The following is a 21,937-nucleotide window of genomic DNA, read 5'->3' on the forward strand; positions in this document are numbered from 1 at the left end:
TACTTTTAAAAATATAAAAAATTATTTATTATGTTTCCTAAAATGACACTTAACTAGTGATTCTACTCTCCTGACTTGTCAAGGAGTACATGGCTGAGCTTTTGTGCCGGATGAAGTTGATGACCTCCGGAGAAGCCAACCTGTCGAATAGAACTTGAAGGGAAGCCGAAAGGAGTGCGTCCGCCATACCTGTTGACTGCAAAACTGAAGGCTGGTCTCTATTGCCACAATGCACAAGGCTTGAAGGAATGATTGATGGTGATGGACCCGGATGAAACACCATAATTGAGTGGTTAGTAAAACAAAGCAAAAGGGAACCAAAGGCCAAAAAAAAGCTGTGGTGGACCCAGATGCTGACTTTTTTGCCAGACACCATTGCCTTGTGACTTGTTACTAAAACAAAGCAAAGGGAAAAACAAAAGCAGAAAAAGCAAAATCTTTTTCTCTAAAATATCTATTGAAGTGTCCCACATTTCTGGTCGGAATACATAATTTTTTTTAAAAAAAAAATTATTATATATATTATTTTATAAATTCATGTACAAATGTCATTAGATTTTTTATAAAATAAAAGGTGTAGATTAACTAATGACAACCATAATTAATTAATTAATATTAGGTTAATTCAGACTCAAATTATTTGGTCATCATAGTCATGAGAGCCTGAAAGAGAAACGGTCAAGTAAAGAGGATGCATACAACAAAACCAAAATTATATGGTATTCCCTTCAAGGATCTTAACTCTAAAAAGCATTAAAATTTTGAAGATCAAGATAGGATTCAAGCAACTTGCAAATAAATTTCTCATATGAAGTTGGTAATTATGAGCAAGAGAAAATTTCTAACGGAAGAAGGATTGAATTGGAAGTAATTGTTTGAAGTCGTCAAGATCATGACAAAGTTGTTGGTAATTTTGGGGGTGAGAGAAATTATTTTTCGAAACATTAGATTAAATACCAACCTCATATTTTGTTATCATCAAAAGATGGCGACAAGAAAATTTGGGCTAAGCAATAGATAGATTTAATCGCATGATCCAAACTAAGATTGAAATAGGAATGCAAACTTGGTGTCCACAACATGCTTTCATACTGCTGATAAACGAAACCACTGGGTGGTTTTCTAAGTTTTGAATCTTCCAAAAGCTTGAAAGACTTTTGGTGGAGTTGCCAAAATTTCTATATAGACAAAGTTCACAACTGGTTTTGAATTTTCAAAACACCTAGGAAAGAGATCTTTTACAGCAAGTACTCACCAATTTTTCAATACCTGTAAAGGTGAGAACATGGGCTGGTGAATCGTGTTAGGTCAACTGGAAGAGAAGAAGACCATCTTGGTGCTTACCTGCCACCTTGAAATTTATAATCATAGCGTGTGTGTGTATATATATATATATATATATATATAACATTTTTACATCAATTTAATGGAGTAGGTGGATGGTTATTGATTGATCCATTGTCTCAATTCAATGGTGGTTCTAAAAACATTTTTATATCAAGTTAGTGGAGTAGGTGGATGGATGTTGACTGATCAATTGTCTCATAAAATTTTTTTCTGTTTTATTATTAAAATTTTATTCCTTGAAAGTTAAAACCAACTTAAAAGGCATAGTAAATTAAGTATTCAAGTTGTTAACTTGGAATTACAAGAATCATTTTCAATAATTAGCATTTTTATTTTTAAAAGTAACCACTAGAATTAAGATTTAATTATGATTATGAAAATTGTTGCTTTTTACGTTTTCATAATGATATTGCTTTTTACATATTAAATTTTTGGATTGTAATGTGACTTTTCTTTAATTGGGATGTCTAAAAAAGAAAAAGAAGTAAGATAATTAGTAATCTTATTTCCAGCACTGTTTGGAGTTCTTACTTTCCATTGTGAATTTGAAAATTAAATTAAAAATATTTTTGATAATGTTTCCATTATAACATTATGTTTAATTCTCAAAAAATATTAAAAAAATATAAAGAAAAATGATTTTCTTATATTTAATTATGGTATAAAAAATAAAAAAAAAACAAATATAATTGAAACTAATTAAAAATTTATATATATTTAAATTATTTAATTTTTATATAGATGAGTTAAAATAAGTAAAATAAGTTTGAAATAGTAAATAAAATAATTTATTTTTTATTTTCTTTCATTTTTTTTTTTAATTTTTTCTTCACATTTTCTTTCAATTATTTTGGGAATCAAACATAGTTGAAGTGTTTATAATAAAGCGTTTTTTCTCAAAATGATTTTAAGAGAATCACATATCGAATGTTAATTTTTCAAAAAATATTATAAGTAATTTTTTAACGGTAAAGTGATTTTTTAGATTTTTAATAATATTTTCTTAATTTTATTAAATACTTCATCTTTTTCAAAAATATTTTTTAAAGTAGAAGCACTTTTTTAAATTATTGTTAAACTAATTCTAACAATATTGAAACCACCAAAACATACTATTTAAAAATCATAATAAATATTATGTGAATGATTCAAGTAGGCATGGATTTTCCTTTATTTTATTTTTTGTAACCAGGAGTGTTGGATTAAAGTTGATATTAACACCAAAGGCCTCATTTTTGGAATTTAATTAACAAAAAATTCCTTTTCAAGTTGGTATTAATATAAATAATTTTATGGAGTTCAGTTTTCTGCAAACATACTTCTTTCATTAAATCAATTTTGGCGGGTGGTGGATTTTTTTTTCTTTTATTTTATTTTTTGTAACCCGGAGTGTTGGGTTGAAGTTGATATTAACACAAAAGGCCTCATTTTTGGAATTTAATTAACACAAAATTTCTTTTCAAGTTGATATTAATATAAATAATTTTATGGAGTTTAGTTTTCTGCAAACATACTTCTTTCATTGAATCAATTTTGGTGGGAGGTGGATTTTTTATTTTTTTTCTTTTATTATTATCAATTTGGTGGAGTCGGTGGGTAGATTGGTGGAATCGGATACTGCCAAAAAAGCAAACGCATCCTAGGCCCAATAGGATGATGGCTACCATTCCTTCTTTTCCACTTTTATTTTTTGAAATTTTAATCATTCCACTGAACTTCACAACCATCTTAAAATAATTATTCGGATTTAAAATAATAAGAATCATTTTTAATATTTTTTTTTTAACAAAGCAAAGGGGAACCAAAGGCCAAAAAAGCTGTGGTGGACTAGATGCTGACTTTCTGGCCAAACACCATAATTGAGTGGATAGTAAAAGAAAGCAAAGGGGAACCAAAGGCCAAAAAGGCTGGTGGACCCAGATGCTGACTTTTTGGCCAAACACCATAATTGAGAGGTTAGTAAAAGAAAGCAAAAGGGGAACCAAAGGCCAAAAAAGCCGGTGGATTCAGATGCTGACTTTTTGGCCAAACACCATAATTGAGTGGTTAGTAAAAGAAAGCAAAGGGGGAACCAAAGGCCAAAAAAGCTGGTGGATTCAGATGCTGACTTTTTGGCCAAACACCATAATTGAGTGGTTAGTAAAAGAAAGCAAAGGGGAACCAAAGGCCAAAAAAGCTGTGGTGGACCCAGATGCTGACTTTTTTGCCGGACACCATTGCCTTGTGACTTGTTAGTAAAACAGAGCAAAGGGAAAAGCAAAAGCAGAAAAACCAAAATTTTTTCTCTAAAATATCTATTGAAGTGTCCCACATTTCTAGTTGGAATATATAATTTTTTTAATAAAAAAATTATTCTATAAATTATTTCCTAAATTCATGTACAAATGTAATTAGATTTTTTATAAAATAAAAAGACAGTAGATTAACCAATGACAACCACATACAATTTAATAATTAATTAATTAATTAACTAATATTGAGTTAATTCGACTCAAATTATTTGACGATCAGAGTCATGAGAGCCTAAAAGAGAAGCTAACAGCAAAGAGGATGCATACAACAAAACCAAAATTATGTAGTATTCCCATCAAGCATATCCTCCATCACTACTCTAAAAAGCATTAAAATTTTGGAGATCCGAATAGGATTCAAGCAACTTGCAAAGAAATTTCCCATATGAAGTTGGTAATTATGAGGAAGAGAAAAATTCTAATGGAAGAAGGATTGGATTGGAAGTAATTGTTTGAAGTCATCAACATCATGACGAAGTTGTTGGTAACTGTGGGGTCGAGAGAAATTATTATTTTGAAACATTAGATTAAATACCAACCTCATATTTCGTTATCATCAAAAGATGGCGACAAGAAAATTTGGGCTAACCAGTAGATAGGTTTAATCGCATGGTCCAAACTAAGATTGAAATAAGAATGCAAATTTCGTGTCCACGACATGCATTCATACTGCTGATATACGAAACCACCGGGTGGTTTTCTAAGTTTTGAATCTTCCAAAAGCTTGAAAGACTTTTGGTGGAGTTGCCAAAATTTCTATATAGACAGAGTTCACAACTGGTTTTGAATTTTCAAAACACCTAGAAAAGAGATCTTTTGCAGCAAGTACTCGCCAATTTTTCAATACCTGTAAAGGTGAGAACATGGGCTGGTGAATCGTGTTACATCAATTGGAAGAGAAGAAGACCATCTTGGTGCTTACCTGCCACCTTGAAATTTATAACCATAGCGTAGCAACCTGAGTTTTGGCTCAAAAGGACCCATTTCCACAAAAAAAAAAAAAAAAGAAGAAGATATAATCACTTTGTAAAACTTATGTTCAAATTAGCCTTTGTGGTACCATCCTGAAAAATATAAAGAAAAGAAAAAAAATACAAATGAAAATGATTTTTTCATATTTAATTGTTCTATGAAAAATATATCAAAGAAAATTAAATAAATTAAAACTAATTAAAAACTTATGTATTTTAAAATTATTTAATCTTTATATCAATGAGTTAAAATAAGTTTGAAGTAATAAATAAAAATAATTTGTTGACTTCTAATCTATTTTTTTGTTTTTCTCTATTTTTTCTTTCTTCTCTACTTGTCCTTTATATTTTCTTTCAAAATTTTCGAAAACTAAACATAGTCGAAATGCTTATAGTAGAAGTGTTTTTTTTTCTTTTTTTTTTCTTTTTTCTTTTTTAAAAAGGTTTTAAGAGAACCACCAATCAAAGTTTTCTCTAAAAAACATTATAGGTAATTTTTCAATACTAAAAATGTTTTTTTTTTTTTTTTCAGATTTTTAATAGTATTTCTTAAATTTTGCAACCCGGAATATTGGGTTGAAGTTGGTATTAACACCAAAGGCCTAATTTTTGGAATTTAATCAACAAAAAAATTCCTTTTCAAGTTGATATTAATAGAAATAATCTTATGGAGTCCATTATTGAGTTTTCTGCAAACATGCATCTTCTTTGAATCAATTTAGGTGGATGGCAAACTCAAGAGTCTGGCATTATAACAAACACCAAGTAAGGACGATTTTTTTTCTTTCCTTTTTTAATTTTAATTTTTATTATTATTATTGTCAGTTTGGTGGAGTCGGACAATGCCAAAGAAGCAAAAGCATCCTAGGCCGGCATTGAGATTGTATGGCCAAAAGCCAAAGGCCAAAAGGATGATGTCTACCATTCTTTCTTTTCCACTTTTATTTATTGAAATTTTAATCCCTCTGATGAACTTGACAACCATCTTAAAATAATTATTCGAAGCTATTGATTTAAAATAATAAGGATTATTTTCAATAATTAACATTTTTTTTTGAAAAAAAATAATCATTGACTTAGAGTTTGAATGATGGTGATTTTAGAAAACATTTTTAACCTAAAAAGCTTTTTTAAAAGAAAAAAAAATAGGTATGTGGTAAAATTTAGGAAACACTTTTTAAAAATTTGAAAAATAATTTATAGTATTGAAAAATCAATTCTAGTGTTCTTTGAAACAATGTAAGAGAGGGTATGATAGGTGATATGAACAATGTGAAAAATGCTACAAATAATGTAAAATAAGGTATGAACAATTTGAGAAATGATATGAATAAGAAGCTTCTTAACGAGGACAAAGTAATGTATAAATAAAAATGGATGAACATACTAAAATGTGGTGGGTAAGGAGCACTGAGTAGACCATATTGCTTTGAATTCATCACAAAAGTGCTGAGTTTGCATATAAATAAATTTATGATCTAAAATATAAACATAAAATAGTTAACAACATTAATTATGTAATAAAATTAATAAGAAGTTGGTTTATTGATCCTTATATTCCTTTCTACATCTAGTAATTCTTGTATAGGTCCTAAAGTCATGAAGTTTTCTCGATTTGCATGCTTATATTGAAAATTAATAAGAACTACAAAATATAAGTATTTAATAAGTATCACTTTTAAAACATGTAATGAATAAAGTATATCCAAAATAATTAATTTATACATTTTTTGGTCCAATGAAACATCAAATACATAATCAATAATAAAGGTTTGAAGTATGGTAAACAAAGATATATGGGTACTTGGATTTTACAGATATATCGGAGAAATATTAGTAGATATTTTGACAAAAATATGGGTAAAACGAAAATTATTCAAAAGTCATGAAAATATTTGAAAAAACTCCAAAAAAAATGATAAAATAAATAAAAAGACATATATTAAAGTTATTTTGTAAGTGTAATTGACATAAGTATGGTTAAGGAGAAAAATATTGGTAAGTAAAGATATATCGTTTTTAATATATAATTTATTATTTATCTTATCAAATTAATTTTAATTTATAACATATTAGAACTTCATTATTGTTTTTGTATTTAATATTTTTTAATAAATTTATATTTTTAATATTTTAAAATAAAAATATTCAAAATTAGAAAGATAAATATAAAAAATTTAAAAAGTGAAGTGATAGTAATTTTTTAAAATAGGATTAATGAGATAAATAATGATGTATTTAATATTAAAACTATAATTTATTTAATTTAAATGCATTCAATAATATAAAATAAATAATGATGCGTATGATTTTTTAATATTTTGATTTTTATATTTAATTATCATATAAAAAGACTTGTTATGAAAATTATAATGTTGGTTTTTATACTTTTATTAATCAATTAAATAAAATTTAAAATAAAATAATTAGAATTAATTTATTCTTTTATTTTTTAATAATGAAGTTTAACATATTTAGTGTGAACACTTAAGTAAACTTGGTCTAGTGGTAGCCACCCTTCAACCCAGGTCTGGCTGCAAGAAAAATGTGAAGGGGCTTGGGGCTTGGGGCATTGGCTGCTGGGCTATAGTGAAGGGCTTGGCCCGCTTGGGCTCCCATTGGGCTGAAGCGCTGCGTGGACACTTACAGATACAGAAATATCGGGGATATTTCAGAATTTTTTTTACCGAACCGATTATCGATGCCGAAAATCATGTCGACCCTCACACACGACATTTCAAACCATGTCAATAAAGAAATGTGAATCCTCCACGTTTAACAAAAATACACATGATATTAGTCATTCAATAAAGGAATTCTAAAAAAAACTAAAAAAAAAAACTGAAAGATAGTCAAACACTGTAGATAAAGAGAGAGTTGTCCCTGATTCTATCCTATGCACTGTTTGGATGCCAACTAAAAAATGAAGAAAAAACAGATAATTTAATGAGAAGTTATTAAATAATTTAAGAAGGAAAAAGAAAATAAAGAAGAGTTAAAAAAAACATGAATTGTTTAATGAATTTCAAATTCTTTTTATTTTACTTTTTTTCATTTTTACACATCTCTGTGTAATATATTCAATATTCTACATGATAGTTATAAAGAAGATAATCAAATATCATTGAAACATGGGTACTTTTTTTAACAAATGCATCACTAATATTCAATACTTTTTTTAATGAAAATATTGACAATGTTTGATATTTTCCTCTTTTCCAAAATCATAATCAACAAATTTTCTAATTTGTTTTTTAAAATCTGTTGGAAGCGTCTCAACTTTTTAATTGGAATATATAATTTTTTTTAATAAAAAATTATTATATAGAATATTTTCTAAATTCATATACTATTATAATTAGATTTTTTATAGAATAAAGAAAGGGAATAGATTAATTAGTGAGATCTGCATACAATTTAATAATTAATTAGTTAACTAATATTAGATTAACTCGGACTCAAATTATTTGGCCAGCTGAGTCATGGGAGTCTTAAAAGAGAAGCTAAGAGCAAAGGGGATGCATACAACAAAACCAAAACTGTGGTATTCCCTTCAAGGATCTCATGTCCACCATCATTACTCTAAAAAGCATTGAAATTTTGGAGATCAGGAGAGGATTCAAGCAACTGGTAAAGCAGTTTCCCATGTGAAATTTCCAATGGAATAAGGATTGGACTGGAAGTAAGTATTTGAAGTTGTTACCATCATGACAAAGTTGTTGGTAATTGGTAACTGTGGGGCTGAGAGAAATTATTTTTTGAAACATTACATTAAATACCAACCTCTTATTTCGTTTTCATCAAAAGATGGCTACAAGAAACCTTGGGCTAACTAGTAGATGGGTTTAATTGCATGGTCCAAACCAAGATTGAAATAAGAATGCAAGCTCCGTGTCCACAACACACTTTTTAACTGCTGATATACGAAACCACCGGGTGGTTTTCTGAGTTTTGAATCTTCCAAAATCTTGCAAGACTTTTGGTGAAGTTGCCAAAAGTTCTATATAGATAGAGTTCACACTGGTTTTGAATTTTCTAAACACCTAGAAAATACACTTTTTGCAGCAAGTGCTTGCCAATTTTCCAATACCTGTAAAGGTGAGAATATGAGGGAAGCCATGGGCTGGTGAATCATGTTACATCAACTGGAAGAGAAGAAGACCATCTAGATGTTTACCTGCCACCTTGAAATTTATAACCATAGTGTAGCAACCTTGTTTGTACTATTAGAACAAGAAAATGCAACCATACTAACAAAGAAAACACTATTAGAACAAACATATGTATTCAACTGAAGTTCATGATATATGGAACTTCCAGGATTACAAAGACGAGTAGGTGCGTATATACTGTCTTAGGGATGTGTAGTTTCAGAAGGTTGAGCTAAAGGGGAAAGGACAAGGGGGCACAGGAACTTCAACAACTCCTTGAAGCATCAGTATGACCATTCCCATGGAGGGCCTCAAAGAAGGGTCCTCTTGAATGCACCAAATGGCAACCATCACTACCCTCTCCAGCATCCCCATGTCCTTTTCTGCCTCATCATCATTCTTCACTAGCTTATCCAATCTGTGCCCTCTATAGCAATCATAAGCCCAATCAGAAAGTATTGCTTCCTCCTCATTTTCCGGCTGTGAATGTACGCTCTTCCTGCAACTGATGATCTCCAGTAACATAACCCCATAACTATAAACATCCACTTTCGCAGTAATCGGCTTGCTCCTGAACCATTCTGGTGCAACGTATCCTTTGGTCCCTCTGATGGTTGTAAGGGTCCGAGTATGATCTCTCATCAGAAGCTTTGCTAGTCCGAAGTCTGAAATCCTAGGTGTAAGGTACTCGTCAAGGAGGATGTTTTCAGGCTTTATATCACAATGGATGATGGGGGTGCTGCACTCTTCGTGTAAATACATTAGCCCTTTTGCAATCCCAAAGGCTATCTGGAGTCTCTGGCTCCATTCGGGTGTAGATATTCCAAACAAGAAGTCTGCTAAAGATCCATTGTTCATGTGCTCGTATACCAGAAGCCGGTGCACACCCTCATCACAATAGCCAAGCAAACCGACTAAATTCCTATGGTGGGTCTGCCCAATCACAGTGACTTCTGTTTTGAATTCCTTCTCGCCTTCCTGTACCACCTTATCTAACTTCTTGACTGCAACAAATCTCCCAGCATCTGATGCCAAAACCCCTTTATAAACTGTTCCAAAAGCTCCCCTGCCCAATTTCTCCTTGAATCCACCGGTTGCCTCTTCAAGCTCTTTGTATGAATAAGTTCTCACACTGGTGGTCGGGAATTTGCTTGAAACGGACTGGATATTCATCAGTTTCTTGTTGTAGAAGAAGAGAGCAGCCGCAGGGATTGCTAACAACAGAAAGAGATTAAAGAACACAGAGCTGCCAAGGAGTACTGACCCAACAAGGATCAAGGTAGACTTGTCTGGGCATCTCTCTATAGTATCATTTTTAATCCGTACCTTGATGAGAGCAGTTGTGTACTCGAGCACATTTTGTGTAGGTTCGTGTCTTCCATTTGAGAGAGGAAACTTCTTCTTCCAACACTGATTGTCAGTGTTATAGATAGCAACCACACAGAGGCAATCATCTTTGCAAGACTGTTTACACTTCTCCTTGTTGAATTCAGGTCCCTCCTGAAGTTGATAATCAGATAATGGCCAGTTGACATCTTTTAATTCTCTGAACTCTACTGCATCCTTGTTTGCTTCCCATCCATCCACAGCTGTTTGGCAGCTGGGCAATTCAAAATTCGGTTTACAGCCTTGTTTTCTGTCAAGAGGATCCAAATGAGAGTACCCATCTGGGCATAGACAATCAGGCAGCCCCCTTCCATCAATGGAACAATAGCTGTTGAACCCACAAATTCCACTGCCAAGATTACTTGGGGTCACGGTACAAATGTTATCGGGAATGTTTTTCACAACAGACCAAGAAGTACTGCTGTTGTCACGATTATATAGCCTGAAAACTCCGTCCTGGTCAAGCGTTGCCCGGTAATAGTAATCTCCCGTCAAGCTACTTCCGGAGGTGATGTTAACAGTACTTCCATTCCTTAGAAGAACATAGATGCTACCTGACTCATCAAAAATCACCCGTTGGCCAGAATTGCTGCTATTTGCAGCATCATTGGTGTTGCTTGAATAATAAACATCATATGCTTTACCAGATTCTGGGTCCAAGGTATTAAGTACGAGATTGCCTCCAGCTTCCATTTGAAGCTGGAACCTCCCCTTTGAGTAGCTGCTGTTTGACTGCTGAGAATACATGGTGCCACCGATTTCCAGTGTTTGAGTTGGCAAGATGGTGTTGGCTGGATTCTGGAAGCTCTGCCACACTGTAAGATTTTGATTCCTATTTTCAAGAACAAAGTTACCAGTATCACGCATGGCAGCATGAGTGACCGCGGTAACAGAGTTCTGAGGTCTCCATATCTCTTTGCCTTGTGGATCACTTAGTATGAACTGGCCATCAGAGGTAAGTTCAAGTTTGGATCCTTTAGGAGCCGGGTTATCTCCATTTGCATACCAAACTAAGGTTTTTTCCGGTATTTTTTCGAACCAGATAGCAAGCAAGAAGAGACTTTGACTGCCAAGGCGGTAAAACCCAAACGCAAATTCACCAGAAGGTGATACACATCTAGGCGCGTCGTTGGAGGCGGTAATGTCAATATCAGTGCAATATTGAGAAAAAACTAAAGATGGAAGGACAAGAAGAAGCAAGAACCTGGCAGCCATTGCAGAAGAGCCTTGGTACTACCCTTCAAACCGGAGAAAGTTTGTAGAACACATAAGGGATTGTGAGACTGGAAAAAATAGCATGCACAAGGTCAATGCGGTCGTATTGGGTGAGCGGTGGAATTAATTTCCTGAGTGAAACATCTTCCTAATTCACTTTAAAGGTCATTGCTGACACGTTTTCCAAGCTTTGAATCTTTGAAAAACTAGTTATGGCCAACCACATATGTGTGTGGCTTATCTTCTTCCACTTCATAGGGTTCAGGATATGGCTTAACCCCATATGCATTAGGTATTTAATGTGCATCTTCCAAGAGTACATCATTGGAAAGCTACTAGTTCATTGTCTAATATGCACATCCATTTTTAGGGCCTAAGTCCTATTTTGTGGTTGAAACGATCTATTCTCAATCAGCCAAGACTTTTGCCTGCTTACAAATTTGATATCACTTATTCAAGGTATGAAAGGGATTTTATCGGTCAATTCTTACATTGTAGAACTGTTGAAATGGTCTTATTACAACCACCAAGAAGCCAAATTATGTGTCTAATCTCATAGTCATCGTCCGGGGTTCTACTTACTTGTGAACTGGTATCTATTGATCCTAATTGTCGGTTACCATTTTCTAAGACTTTGATACAAGTTGGATGAGCTCAATTGCAGCTCAATCAGCCTCTGTTAAGATTCCACAATTATATAGTTGGTTTTGAATTTTTTAATTAGGAGAATCACCTATTAAATGTTTCTCCAAAAAACATTGTAAGTAATTTTTCAATATTAAAATTGATTTATTTATTTATTTTTAATATAGTGAGAGAAAATATTTTCATTAAAAATACTTCAAATAAAAATATTATCAAATGCACTCTTAAGTATTTTATTATGAAATTATTATTCTAGTTAATTTTATATACAATGACATATGAACAAAAAATATCATATCATGAAAAATTTGTGTTTCTTTAGTAGTGATATTATTTTTTGGAGAATAATATTTGAAGGTGTGGAAAAAAGATTGGTGAAAAAACGAAAAATCCTTTTAATCTTACATCCTAATTGTGTTCAAATATAAGAGTTGAGATCACCAAATTCATTAATATTCAAGAAGAAGTAAGAATGAAAATTAAATATTCATCTTCATTCCTAATTTTTACATAGCAAATATGGCCTTCTAATGTTACATTGAACAGTGAGATGTTTTTAGGCCATCGAGAACATGAACCAAAACAAAGAAAATCTTTTTGTTTTAGTGAAAAATAAGACATTGAAATGATATGCAATCATAAATCTTGCAATCTTGTATATTGCACATTTAATTCTCCTCTTTTATTACACTGGAAAAAGAATAGCAGCAAGAAAAGACCAAAGCAATTAAAATTAGTTACTTCCAAAGCACAATACATCCCCGGTTTCTTCCATCGCCGTATAAGAGAAAATAGACGAAGAAAGTGAGAAAAAACCGAAGTATCCATGGTTTTCCTTAGTTATATATCAAGTGGTTCACTTGGTTTAGGGATACTGCCGAATAAAAACAGAGCATGAAAATGTGAGTACCATTAGAATATGACAACTATTTGTGTCAAAATGTGAGCACTTAGGTTCAATCCTCCTCTAGAGCTTTGACCCAAAATAGTGCGTTTTAAAAAAAAAATTCCAAAAAATAAAGTTGTTTTCAAAATAATGCCCGATCTAATGCGTCTGTGCCACATAAGCTACCATGTCATAAAACCATAGTTGGTGACTACGGTTTTATTTTTCTAAAATGGTTAAAAACCGTAGTCACCGACTGCGATTTTAACTTTATATATATTTATATATAACTTTAATTTTTTTAATAAAAATATTATATTATTTTGATTTTAAATATACTTATTTCATTATTTTAAAAATAATAATATACGAAATTAAATAATTGATATTTTTAATTTGATATAAAAATATATTTTTAAATTTTATTAAAACAATAGGTACTATATTTAATATAAATATAATTAATTAATTAAAATAAAATATAATAAATTATATTTATTTAAAATAAATAAATTATAAATGCTTATTTAGAAAAATAAAAAAGTAATATAAATTATTATATTAATTAATAATTTTTATATATTATATATAAGTGGTATATAATACCTCTCACACACACACACACACACACACACACACACACACACACACACACACACACACACACACACACACACACACACACACACACATATATATATATATATATATATATATATATATATATATATATATATCTATATAGTTTAATTTAATATAAATTATTATATTAATTAATAATTTTTATATATTATATATAAGTGGTATATAATACCTCTCTCTCTCACACACACACACACACACACACACACACACACACACACACACACACACACACACACACACATATATATATATATATCTATATAGTTTAATTTAAGTTTAAAATTTATCACATTTTTATTTAAATATATAAATAAATTTTATTAAAACAATTGACACTATATTTAATATAAACATAATTATTTAATTAAAATTAAATATAAATAAAATATAATAAATTATGTTTATTTAAAATAAATAAATTATAAATGCCTATGTGGAGAAAAAATAATATAAATTATTATATTAATTAATAATTTATTTATATATTATATGTAAGTAGTATATAATATCACACTAAAATATATATATAAAAGTTTAATTTAAGTTTAAAATTTAGCATATTTATTTAAATATATAAATAAATTATTATCATATCGATATAATATTATGAACTTAAATTAAAATATGATAAATTTTAAACTTAATTGAACTTATATACATGTGACATTATATACCACTTACATATAGTATATAAAAAATTGTTAATTAATATAATAATTTATATTATTTGTTTTTTAATAGGCTTTCATAATTTATTATATTTTATTTATATTTAAATATAATTAACTAAATATATTTATATTAAATATAGAGTATATTATTTTAATAAAATTTTAAAATATATTTATATCAAATTAAAAATATCAATTATTTAATTTCATATATTATTATTTTTAAAATAATGAAATAAGTATATTTAAAATCAAAATAATATAATATTTTTATTAAAAAAATTAAAGTTATATATAAATATATATAAAGTTAAAACCGCAGTTGGTGACTACGGCTTTGACCATTTTAAAAAAAGTCAAAGCCGTAGTCACCAACTACGGCTTTAAACTTAAAGTTAAAACCGTAGTTGGTAACTACGATTTCTAACCACTTTAGAAAAATAAAACCGTAGTCACCAACTACGGTTTTATGACATGGCAGCTTATGTGGTACACACGCATTAAATCGGGCATTATTTTGAAAACAACTTTATTTTTTGGATTTTTTTTTTAAAACACACTATTTTGGGTCAAAGCTCCCTCCACTCCTCTTCAATATTTGTTTCAGGCTTGAAGCCTCAAGAAAAAGAAAATATCTAACACGCTTGCCACCATTAGAAAAATCAGCCTTGGAAAACAGACGTAAAATTCCTTGCACCTAACATTGACATGGACTCAAACTATCTAAAACTAACCTAAATTCATGGAGATGAATGGCCAATCAAGCGAAGCACTTGCCTGCGTGATGTCTGGTCAGTCATCTTGAAACGGTTGGAGCATGTCCATGATTAGATCTGTCACATAGGAGCTGTATTTTGGTAATTGTGGAATGCGGTAGTTTCCATTTAAGATAATAGGTGGTGAGAATTATATAGTCAGATAAATAATAAAAGATATAACCTGATACTCTATTCATTGATTTGCTCATTCACTAATCATTAGAAAGCCAGGAAATATAGAAGAGCAAATTTTCTAATTCAAGGAGATGGTGAAGAAGCTCAGAATCATCATTTCTATACAAAATCTGGAAGTTCAATGATGGAATTGCACTCAACCACTCTTAAGATAAGAACATGGAAATGGAAAACAAAGCTTCAAAAAGTCTTAAAGTCTAGATCAATTTAATTACAATATTCTTCTTCGGAGTTTCAAAGTACAAACCTTCATTAAGACTTGGACTCTTTAATTTTCTTTTCAAAGAAACAGATGACTTACAGAAGTGTATGCATGACGGTGACAATTCTACTAATGAGAAGCAAGCACAAGAAGACTGCCACCTCCAAGGTCCATGCCAATGACCTCAATGATCATCTGCAGGGCAACAAAAAAAATAAACAGAAATTCCAAAATAAGAACAAGACCACGTCAAAATTGTGACAAAAACAAATTCAGCAACTACCTGACAAAGATTTGTCTTTCTACTTGCCTTTTGAAGTTGGTCCACGTGGTTACTACAAAATAGACAGCCTTTTGTTATGAGGACTCCCGATAAGCTTAGGCTGCTAAACCAAAAGTGTGTTTAAACAAATAAAAATTTGACCAATTCAGTACCATAAAATACTTATATAAAATTGTTGGTTTAGGAATGACAACTTTCTAAATGATCCTAGATCTAAATATACATTAGCATAAAATTGCAGTTGTTTACCTCACATGTTTTTTTATTGTCATAATCGAACTTTGTTCCTTAGAAGAAGGCTTCTATGCTCATCCTGGTTACTTAACATGGAACATGTACAAATAGAGTTTGTTGCCTGCCCAAATCTTCAACAACCGGACCAGCCAATGACTTGTGTGCATGTACAGTTCTTCAAGAGTGTTGAGCAGATTAAAAGCCTTTGAATGCAAAAAGGAGGTCAAGACATTAACAATGTAGAATATTTAAGTAATTCTGGTATCAAACATAATAAAATTGATTAAACAAAACCTTGAACAATGAGGTATTTTCTTCCAAACAAGATGAGCTCCACCATTGTGTGGGCTGTTGAGAATATGAAAAATAAGACATTAGAATCATAAGCAATTAAAATTACCTACTAATGAGCAGCAAACTAGAATCCATCCATGGTTTCCTCCATGCCTGTATAAGAGAAATGACAAAGAAAGTGAGGAAGAACCAAAGCATCCATGTTTTTCCACAGTCATTAAGCGGTTCACTTGGGTTATGCATATGGCAAAATAAAAAACAGGGCACGAATATGTGAGTGCCGTTAGAATATGAGAATTTTCTGCATCAAAATGAGAGCACCTAGGTTGAATCCTCATCTACAGCTATTCAAAATTCGTCCCAGGCTTGAAGCTTCAAGAAGAAGAAAATCTTAAATCAAATAAATGGAGCCAAGGAATTATGTAGATATATTCTTGAGATTAGAAATTGGAACATAACTTTTCTAAAGAACTAAGTTTAAGCACAGAACAATTACCTGCTGATATGTTGGTGCAGTGCCACTTTGATTAAAATAGCACATCATTGATCTCTATTTTTGGAATGTGAGATATATAATGCCATTCTTGCCCTTTCTCAAATTGGTGCCGTTGTTCTAGTGAAGGACACTTGTATACATACAGATAAGAGAGAGGGAGTCTGGCAGTCTCTCTTTTGTCAAGTACTGGAGCTTAGGGCAGTTGACGATATACAAGGTTTCAAGGTGAAGACCTGCTTCTGTTAAGAATTGGAGCCTTGGGCACAAGTAGATTCGTAATATTTTGAGAGAAATAAGGTGTTGAAGAACGGTTCCTATGGAGAACTGGAGCTCAGGGCAATTCCTGATCTCTAATTGTAGAAGAGAGGTGAGTCGTTGAAGCCCCCTGCTGTAAAGAGACTTGAGATTTGGAAGATCTGAGATTGAAATATAAGTCAGAGAAGAGGGCAGCAGGCACTCCTTGGGAAATAATTCCACGTCTTCACATCCACCTTTGATTGTTAATTTAGTAAGAGAGGTCAATCTTTGCAAATCCCAATCCACCTGGGATGTGAGTCGGTTGCAGCGACAAATTTCTAGTTCACGTAGGTTGGAAGGCAAACCTTCTCTGTGAAACAACAATTCTGAGCAATCCCTTAAAATCAGTTTCCGCAGAGATGAGTGTGTGTGGACCAGCAATCTGAGCTTGGAGCAACTGGAAATCTCATGGTCCATTGAGTCCAGAGCAGGCAGTTGGATATTATATACAAGATTATGGCACCCTCTGATTTCCAAATTACGAAGAGATGTGGGGTCGCCCTCTGAAATCGAAATGCAGAGCTTCTCAAGCCCCTAAGACCATGGATTGCGAAATTAGTCAACCTGGGGGAGATATCCAATATTGAGAAGGATAATGGGAGAGAATTATCATAGGTACCACCATTGATTGATAGATTTTCAAGTACAGGGTGATGGCATCTGAACAACTCAGGTAGAAGAAGGTCCACTTTGGTACAGTTAGAGATTGATAGTGATTGCAACGTAGTGGGTAAACCAACTTTGCTCGGGGATCTGAAAAAGAGCAGTCACAAATTTTTAAACTGTGGATGTTGGTTTGCAGGATTTCCTCCTCTAGACTCCATAGAATCACACTTTGTAATGGAGAGATTGTGGGGTATCATTGGAAGTTGCTTCCATTGAGAGACGTCTGAAACTTCAATTTCTGAAGTTTGAAGAGCTGTGAACCCACAAGTTTGCCTTTTCAACTGCAATCTACGGGCAGCAAGAACATTGAGTGCAGACACAAGCAGTTGCGGACATATTTCAAGGTTAAGTTCCTGCAATGAAGGAAGGTGTATTGGTAATTCCCCAATGAGTTTGGGACATTGTCTTATAGAAAGCTCCTGGAGACGAGGGAATTCTCCACGTATGCCTCCACGACATAACCATTTCTCCCAATTGGACATTATAAAATGATATAGTTTGCAGGGATGGGAAGGAGGGCTAAAGTGAGGAAGAGGAGTTCCTATAAAACTGACCACCCACCCTGACTACTCCTTTCATGTCTGAGATCTCTAGAAGTCTAAGACAAGGTAGCTGCCCCAGTGGCGGCAATGTTGAGCAATTGCCACAACCCCAAAGCTTAAGGACCCAAGATTCAAGAATGAAGGATCTCCAAGCCAATTTGGAAATGTTACACCAGGATACTTTATGATGGAGAGTTGTTTTAAATTTGGATGAGGTTGTAACCTGCTAAGAACATTGTCTATTACACCATTAATTTGTATAACATCACTAATAATAATTTCCTTCCAATTCAGGGATAACTCATCCAGGTATCTCTTATCCTTCATATGTCCTTGCAATGCATCCTCAACGTGCACTACATTCTCCATTATTGAAGTTTTAAGTATTCCCCGAATCTTTGGAAACTCTTTCAATCCATCCTCCAAATCCAAATCCACTTTTTTGGCCCACAATAACATAAGGCAACTGTTGTAAACTTTCTAATTGATCTAATCAATTTCCCCATTTTTGAAGGCAATTCAAGAAGAATGTGACATCTACTCAATATCATCAATCGTATGTAAAATGTACAAATAGCATATTGATTTAGGCAATTTTTCAATCATCATAAAAGAGAGATCCAAGTAACGCTAGTGTTTTAAATTGTGTATTGAATCAGGCACATCTGTTATGTTGTATGCACACAATGATAACACACGCAAGGATTTAAATTTTGGTAATATATTTTGTAAAACTCTTTTACTCCATGTATAATAAGGAATATGTGTAAATCTCTTCACGTCTAAGAATGTCCAGAGATGTTTAGCTTCACCAATAGCCTCAAACTTATCACGTACAACCATCCAGTCGTAGCCACTTCAAAAGTAAAGAAAATGACGAGCCTTATCAGTTATTTTTTGCACCTTATAATCTTCCAATTGAACACAAAATTCGTAGGAGATATGTTGAGACAAGTCATGTATTATATCATGCATTACAAAGCATGATTTTATGGTAAATGATTCCTTTGTAATAGATTTTTGAAAAAATGACTTTGCTAGAAGCTCATTAAAACATGACTCACCTACCTCTTCCAGTCTTTCTTCGCTTTGTCCAGCATGTAAAAGCCCTTCTGCCATCTAATAGAATCAGCTTCTCTTTTTCTTGTTACCTACTCTCTCTTTGAGTTTAAGCTGAAGCAAATTTAGGGTGTCATCAGATTTAGTTTCAGAACTGATTTCCTTGAGAATTGATTTTGTTACCTCCTCGGTGAGAAAAATCTCAGTGGAAACACAGACCCATGCTTTCAAGTGGAAGTGTTGCTTGACCGTGTCATGGTTATAGAGAAGCTGAGCGAGTGTGGTCTTGCCGCTGCCGCCCATGCCCACTATGGACATCACATCTATGACGTTGTTGCCTGTTGCATTTTCCTTATCAGAAAGCAACCACTTCACCATCTCCTCCTTGATTCCATCCCTGCCCACCACAGAGGACTCATCCACCAAAGAAGTGGTTGGTGGTCTTGGTGACAGTTTATCGCCTTCACCTTCTTTCAGCCAAAGCTCAACTTTTTCTTGTGCAATGTTTTCAAGTACGGTAATCAAGCCCTTGACCCTGGACTCCATTCTTTGAGTAGCAAATGGAGCCTTAACCCTGGTGGAGAACTTGTTCCACACCTGATAAATTCCGCCAGTTTGGGGGTGTTCAGCAGCTTCGATCTGGCACCGCAAAGTTTTGGTAGCGATCTCGTCCAACAGGTCCTCCGCATGATACACAGCATCCTTAACTTGGACTACCCAGTCTTTGACAAGTGGATCTGAAAATTGCTTCATCTCCGCATCATTGAGCGCTTTGTGGACAACCAGCAATTTCCTCTTAAAGTTGGTGAGGAGTTCATGGCTGAGCTTTTGTGCCCGGATGAAGTTGATGAGGTCCGGAGAAGCCAACCTGTCGAGTAGAACTTGAAGTGAAGCCAAGAGGAGTGCGTCCGCCATTGCAAAAGGAATTCAGCGAGATTCAATACAGGAAAAATGAAGGTAAGCAGAATTAATGCAGAATCACAGCAACAAACTGCAAAGCAAAGACTGGTCTCTATTGCCAAAATGCATGAGGCTTGAAGGAATCATTGATGGTGGTGGACCAGATGCTGACTTTTTTGCCAAAACCAATAATTGAGAGGTGAGTAAAAGAAAGCAAAGGAAAAAAGCTGATGACAGACTCTGTTGAGTAACGTGGGTGGAGCTTTCCAAAAATGGAAAGCAAAAGCCACCGGGTTGTTCTTTGGTACCCATCATTTATTTTGGGTTGCCAACCCACATTTGAACCACTAATAAATGCAAGTGTAAAGTGTAATATTATAATTTATTATTAAGTATCAAATATAATTTGTTATTTAATTCATTAAGCACCTAACAATTATCTAAAATAAGAAAATTTTATCAACTATTCTTGTACTCTTGGTATGCAAATATAGAAAAAGAAATATTAATTTAATATGAAATTAAATAGCTTCAACGAACGTATTTGTGATAAATCAAATTTAAAGATTAAGTATAAGATTTCTTAAGGAAGAAAAACAAAAATTTGTATTTCATAAAGGAAATAAAATATTTCAAGTGATTACATTTACTAAAGGTAATTTTTGATATTTTTTTATTTAAATATAAATTTTGCCAATAAAAATGTAGCATTTTAATATGTAATGATTTACAAGATTTAGGTTTTAGAACTTTTTTTTATGAGTTTATTATTAATCAAATTGAAATAATTTAGTCCTTTGTTATCAAATTGTTTTCAATATGTGAGAAAAGTTACAAACAATGTAAGAGAAAGTATGAATAATACAAGAGAAGGTATGAATAATGCAAGAAATTGTATGAATAATGTAAGATAGGGTATGACGGATGGTATGAACAATGCAAAAAATGATACAAGTAATGTAAAACAAGGTATGAACAATATGAGAAATGGTATGAATAAGAATTCTCTTCTCATTATTATTATTGTTGAGGACAAAGCAAGGTGTAAATAGAAATTGATGAACATACTGCAAATGTGGTGGGTAAGGAGCAGTGAGTACACCATACTACTTTAAATTTCATCACAAAAGTGTTGAGTTTGCATACAAATAAATTTATGATCTAAAAGATAAACATAAAATAGTTAACAACATTATTTATGTAATAAAATTAATAGGAAGTTGGTTTATCCTTGTATTCATTTCTTCATTTAGTAATTCTTGTCTAAGTCATAAAGTCATGAAGTCTTCTCGATTTGCATGCTTATATTGAACATTAACAAGAACTACAAAATATAAGTATTTAATAAGCATCACTTTTAAAACATGACATGGATAGAGTATATCCAAAATAATTAGTTTATACATTTTTGGCCCAATGAAACATCAAATGAATGTGAATCCTCCACATTTAACAAAAATGCACATGATATTAGCCATTCAATAAAGGAATTCTTAAAAAAAATTAAAAATTAAAAATAAATAAATAAAAAAGCTAAAAGATAGTCAAACTCGTAGATAAAGAGAGAGTTGTCCTTGATTTTATCCTATATTCTATCCTACGTATTGTTTGGATGCCAACTAAAAAAATGAAGAAAAAATAGATAATTTAATGAAAAGTTATTAAATAATTTAAGAAGGAAAAAGAAAATAAAGGAGAGTTAAAAAAAACATGAATAGTTTAATGGATTTCAAATTTTATTTTATTTTATTTTTTTCCATTTTTACACATCTCTTTGTAATATATTCAATATTCTAGAAGATA

General features: G+C 32.1%; 2 protein-coding genes and 1 long non-coding RNA gene across 7 annotated transcripts; all 3 read right to left on the reverse strand.

Moving 5' to 3' along the window:
• On the reverse strand, positions 1 to 1,315 carry LOC117928684. The gene is made up of 2 exons (XR_004653619.1): positions 1,256 to 1,315; positions 1 to 239 (listed from the first exon to the last, which is right to left on the reverse strand). It is a non-coding gene; the product is annotated as an uncharacterized LOC117928684 (long non-coding RNA).
• A 7,466-nt stretch (positions 1,316 to 8,781) lies between these two features.
• Positions 8,782 to 11,446, reverse strand: LOC117928672 (G-type lectin S-receptor-like serine/threonine-protein kinase LECRK3). The gene has a single exon (XM_034848644.1). It carries the CDS (start codon positions 11,359 to 11,361, stop codon positions 8,980 to 8,982), a length of 2,382 nt encoding a protein of 793 aa, XP_034704535.1. The 5' UTR covers positions 11,362 to 11,446; the 3' UTR covers positions 8,782 to 8,979.
• A 4,017-nt stretch (positions 11,447 to 15,463) lies between these two features.
• LOC117928678 (putative disease resistance RPP13-like protein 1) lies at positions 15,464 to 20,189 on the reverse strand. Of its 5 annotated transcripts, none has more exons than XR_004653598.1 (6): positions 19,418 to 20,189; positions 19,244 to 19,348; positions 16,281 to 16,327; positions 15,896 to 16,083; positions 15,647 to 15,698; positions 15,464 to 15,558 (listed from the first exon to the last, which is right to left on the reverse strand). XR_004653598.1 is itself a non-coding variant. In XM_034848663.1 (2 exons), exons 1-2 carry the CDS (start codon positions 20,147 to 20,149, stop codon positions 19,304 to 19,306), a joined length of 777 nt encoding a protein of 258 aa, XP_034704554.1. In that variant the 5' UTR covers positions 20,150 to 20,189; the 3' UTR covers positions 18,800 to 19,303. The 5 variants fall into 5 exon arrangements, 1 of the variants encoding a protein (XP_034704554.1); XR_004653597.1 differs by having other exon boundaries at positions 15,647 to 15,746; XR_004653600.1 differs by lacking the exons at positions 19,244 to 19,348; positions 19,418 to 20,189 and adding an exon at positions 16,671 to 18,443 and having other exon boundaries at positions 15,647 to 15,746; positions 16,281 to 16,546.
• Between the last annotated feature and the right edge of the window lie 1,748 nt (positions 20,190 to 21,937).

The sequence above is a fragment of the Vitis riparia genome, chromosome 13 (genome assembly GCF_004353265.1).
Source record: "Vitis riparia cultivar Riparia Gloire de Montpellier isolate 1030 chromosome 13, EGFV_Vit.rip_1.0, whole genome shotgun sequence".
Classification (NCBI taxonomy): Eukaryota; Viridiplantae; Streptophyta; class Magnoliopsida; order Vitales; family Vitaceae; genus Vitis; species Vitis riparia.